This window comes from Grammomys surdaster, unplaced genomic scaffold (genome assembly GCF_004785775.1).
Source record: "Grammomys surdaster isolate TR1022 unplaced genomic scaffold, NIH_TR_1.0 111499, whole genome shotgun sequence".
In the NCBI taxonomy this organism is placed as follows: domain Eukaryota; kingdom Metazoa; phylum Chordata; class Mammalia; order Rodentia; family Muridae; genus Grammomys; species Grammomys surdaster.
Window position 1 is genome coordinate 1 of NW_021611428.1, and position 5,184 is coordinate 5,184.

The 5,184-nt window shown below is 38.3% G+C and overlaps 1 protein-coding gene across 1 annotated transcript; it reads right to left on the reverse strand.

Annotated features, from left to right (window-relative positions):
• Positions 1-4,051: 4,051 nt before the first annotated feature.
• On the reverse strand, positions 4,052-4,903 carry LOC114635538 (zinc finger protein 431-like; the record flags this gene model as incomplete). Its single annotated transcript, XM_028784076.1, has 1 exon — positions 4,052-4,903. A coding segment is annotated over one exon (852 nt), but the record flags the coding sequence as incomplete, so codon positions are not given.
• Positions 4,904-5,184: the final 281 nt, after the last annotated feature.

Below are 5,184 nucleotides of genomic sequence, written 5' to 3' on the forward strand. Positions count from 1 at the left end.
TCAGAGATTCATCTAATCATGTAACTGTAATCCCCTGTATTTTCAAAACAAATACCACATAATATAGGTTCAAATTCACGGGAAATATACTTCATCATTCCTAAATGCTCTTGTGAGGAAATACTGAACCAAAAGATGACCAAAAACCAGCAGAGCAATCTCCAAAATATGCATCTCCATGTCTGGTGTCAAAGAGTTCTTCAGATCTATGACTCCTTTGTGCTTTCTTCACTGCAGCACAATTCTTTCTCTTTGGCTGGTTTTACTCCCTCAAAGCAGTTTTCCTGAGCAGGTGCTACATAGCTCTGGCACCTCAAAATCTTGGGATCCTCAAGGTAACTTCAATATCATTGCTTTATGTTCCCGTATCTTGGATCCACATATGATCTTCTGCACATCATAAAAGACAGTGGGTCATTTCTACAACTCTTCCCTCTATACCACTCTAGGTTCTGGTTGACTCCAGTCTGCTGCAGCTGCTGCTGCTGCTCTTTCTACTAATCCCATGGCACTGACATCTTCAATATGCTGGGTCCTCCTGCTGCAATTAGGCTTCACTGCTTTCCTCTCATACACTCCCTTCATGGGGCCAAGCCTTAGCTGTTCTCCATAACACATTCATGCCTTAAAAAGGGTGCTATGTTAGTGATATTTACACATAACCAAAACCATCTGCACCATAAGGTACAACCTTGACTGTCTCTGGAACACAGCTTCATTGTCCTCTCAGAAAACACTCCCCTAAGATTTCACCTCGGTGATGATGGTTCCTCTTCAACACTGAAATTTTTTTTAACTATAGCTAACCAGTATCAACTGTGTCAGTACTCCCTTCTACTCTTGCCTCTAAAGCCAGAGGCACATGGACAAAGCTGCTGAGTTCTGCTGCTTTCTGGGGCTGAAACATGGCCCTTCTATTACATTATAACCAGCTTTCTAATTTTCAACAACTTCACTGACTAAGCTTGGTGCTACTGGAACTTACTCTGTAGTTTAACCTTGAACTCAGAGGTATGCATGGCTCTGTCTCCTGGATAATGGGATAAAAGGTTTATGTGTGACACTTTGTCTAAGGATTTCTTTACCTACAACTTGTTCTGGACCAGGATGACTAGAACCAGAAATCTGCTGACTCTCTTATGCGATTTAAGGCATGTACCACCATGCCTGAATCTAAATATTTCCTTTTAGATCTTAAATTGAAAACACAGAAAAGAAACGACAATCCATCCTTTGTCAATTTTACACATACTTGTATCTCCTTATGCCCATATGGAAACAATAACCAGATAATAATAGTGCCTATCATGATACAATTCTCCTTCATACAACTTCACATCCATATGTTTATGTGGATGGAATCTTCCCATAACATCACCATTTCTTTAATACCATCAGATATCTTTCATCACAGGATTTACCTTAATTCAAGTTCCTGGTGACCCATTTCTCTTTAAACCTAATATTTTATATTTTTCTTTTCTAAGATTACTAAGCATAATCAACCCAATCACCATGAGAGTAAACACAGGCCAAAGGCTATACTTGGCTTTCCTGAGACTTTATTTATCAATGCGATCAACATAAACCTCCTTACCTTAGCCTCAAGACACTCTTCAGACAAGGGAAAAAGGCAGCAACATTCTTCATCAAAACATCATAAAAACTATGTACAAAATTCAAATCAAACTTAGTACATATGCATGTGTTCCATTTCCCTACTAGAATGGACCGTTGAGTTCCACTTAATGTATGTACCAATCCAAGGTCTAAAAATCCACATTGCTCCAAAGAAAAACATCATCAAGACTATCATAACAATACTTATGTCTGGGGTACCAACTTCTGTCTTAGATAGAATTTCCATTGCTAAGAAGAGACACTGTGCCCAAGGCTACTGTTTTAAAGGCAAATAGTTAATTGGGCCTGGCTTACAGTTTCAAATGTTTAGTCAGTTACCATTATAGCAGGAAGGAGAGCAGCATGCAGGCAGCCATGATCCTGGAGATGGAGCTCAGAGTTTTACATCTTCATGAGGAGGCATCCAGGAAGGCACAGTCTTCCAGCCAAACAGTAGCAGGGTCTGTTTTATCCTGGCCAAAGCTCCAAAGACCACCATTATAGGAATTCACTTCCTTCACAACACTACTACCTACTTCTACAAGGCCAAACATCTTAATATTGCCACTTCTTTGGTCCAAGCATATTCAGATCACAGCAGTTTACTTCTACTATGAATTCTTTCACGCATTTAAATATGATTAGGACATGTAGAGGCTTAACACTCTGATTATTTTCAGAAGGTTGCTCTCTAGTATGTGTTCATTTTTGTATTCAGAGACTACTGTGGCATGGATAGGATTTTCCAACTTGAATACATTCACAAGGTTTCTGTTCAATATGTGTTCTTCTATGTCTTTGGAAACTATAGTCATATGCACAGGACTTTCCATGTTCATTTGATTCATAAGGTTTCTCTAAAGTGTGTGTTCCTTGAAGTACATAGAGGGTACAGTGACATGCAAAGTCTTTACCACATTCATTACACTCATAGGGCCTCTCTCCACTATGTGGTCCTTCATGTATTTGGAGACAACTGTGATATACAAAGGCTTTTTCACACTGATTAAATTCATGAGGCTTCTCTCCTGCACATTTTCTTTTGTGTATTCAAAAATGACTGTGTCCTGGAAGGCTTTACCTCATTCATGACATTCATGTAGTTTCTCTATAGTATGTGTTGTTTTATGTATTGGGGGATAACTGTAACTCCCAAGGGCTTAATACACTGATTACCTTGATAGGATTGTTCTCTTGAATGTGTTCTATTATGTATTTGCAGATGACAGTGAATTCACAAGGTTTTACCGCAGTGATTACAATAACAGGGGTTCTCTCAAGAGTGATTTTTTTTTTTTTGGTTTTTTGAGACAGGGTTTCTCTGTGTAGCCCTGGCTGTCCTGAACTCACTCTGTAGACCAGGCTAGCCTCAAACTCTCTAACTCAGAAATCTGCCTGCCTCTGCCTCTCAAGTGCTGGGATTAAAGGTGTGTACCACCACCGCCCAGCCAGAGTGATTTTTTTGTGTGTGTAAAGAATGATGATATACAAAGGCTTCTCCCTGATATATGCTCTTTTATCATAATAGAGACTGCAAGGTTGTGAAAATTCTTTAACTCATTGTTTACATTCATGAGGTTTCTTTCCAGTATGAGTCTTTTATGTTTTGGAAAGTAGTGGGATATACAAAGGCTTTAGCACATTGATTGCTGTCTTAGTCAGGGTTTCTATTCTTGTACAAACCATCATGACCTATAAGAAAGTTGGGGAGCAAAGGATTTATTGAGCTTACACTTCCATGTTGCTGTTCCTCACCAAAGGTTGTCAGGAATGGAAATAATCAGGTCAAAAAAAGGTGAGGCAGGGGCCATGGAAGGATGTTATTTACTGGTTTGCTTCCCCTGGCTTGACATCACACTACTTACTAGAGGAACAATGGATAGAGGCAAAGAGGATATGAGGACAACAGATCAAGGTTGTCTAATGCCCAAAATTAACCTATATGACTCACCTTCCCAGGGAACAGGTAACTTCCTGGAATACTGAAGTTGTAGTTCTTGGAAAATAACAAAGTCCCATAGAACCCAAGACTACCATCCCAAGAATGATGAGACCCACAGTGGGCCCTCTCACCTTATCACTAAATCAGAAGATGCCACACAGCTGAATCTCATGGAGGCATTTCCTCAAATGGAGCTCCTTTCTCTGTGATAACTCCAGCCCGTGTCAAGTTCCACACAAAACCAGCCAGTACAATTACATTCATAGTTCTTCTCCAATATGGGCTCTTTTATACTTTTGCAGAAAATAACTTTGTAAAAAGCCTTTTGTCACATGGATTATATTAATAAGATTTCTCTCCAGTATGTGGTCTTCTACAGTTTTGGAGACATCTCCCTTGTAAGTAGGCTTTATCACGTTAATTACATTCTTAAGGGTTATTTGCACTATGTTTCCTTTTATGATATTGTAGAGTACGCTGTTGTGAAAATGCTTTACCACATTGAGTACATGCATGAGGTTTCTCTCCATTATGTGTTCTTTTGTGACTTTTGAGATTACTGTGATATGAAAATGCTTTACCACATTGATTACATTCATAAGGTTTCTCTCCAGTATGGGTTCTTTTATGATATTTTAGAGTATTCCATTCTGAAAATGCTTTACCACACTGATTACATTCATAAGGTTTCTCTCCAGTATGTATTCTTTTATGATTTTTGAGAGTACTGTGTTTTGAAAAGGCTTTACCACACTGAATACATTCATAAGGTTTCTCTCCAGTATGTGTTCTTTTATGACATTGGAGAATACTCTGTTGTGAAAAGACTTTACCACATTGATTACATTCATAAGGTTTCTCTCCAGTATGTGTTCTTTTATGATGTTGGAGATCACTGTGACAAGAAAAGGCTTTACTACACTGATTACATTCATAAGGTTTCTCTCCAGTATGTGTTCTTTTATGTCTTTTGAGAATACTCTGATCTGAAAAGGCTTTACCACAGTGATTACATTCATAAGGTTTCTCTCCAGTATGTGTTCGCTTATGACATTTGAGAGTACTGTATCTTGCAAAGGCTTTACCACAATGATGACATTCAAAAGGTTTCTCTCCGGTATGAGTTCTTTTATGATATTGGAGATTAGTGGGTCTTGTAAAGGCTTTACCACATTGATTACATTCATAAGGTTTCTCTCCAGTATGTGTTCTTTTATGACATTTGAGAGTACTGGATGTTGTAAAGGCTTTATCACAATGATTACATTCATAAGGCTTCTCTCCCGTATGTGTTCTTTTATGATATTGGAGATGACTGGGCCTTGCAAAGTCTTTACCACACTGATTACATTCATATGGTTTCTTCTCACTGTGACTTCTTACATGCCTGCAATGATAATTGGCACAAGTGAAATCTTTACCACTGTCATTATCCTGATCAATCATTTAATCAATATGAATTAATTTTACAGTTTGGTTTAATAATAAAGAAGAACCATATCTTAAGGTAATATCACTTCCTATACTCATAGTGTTCTCCGCAGCTATGACTTGATGCCTCTTTGAAATAACCTGTGATGACAAGAACATTTACTACATGTCTCACAGGTATAACATCCTTT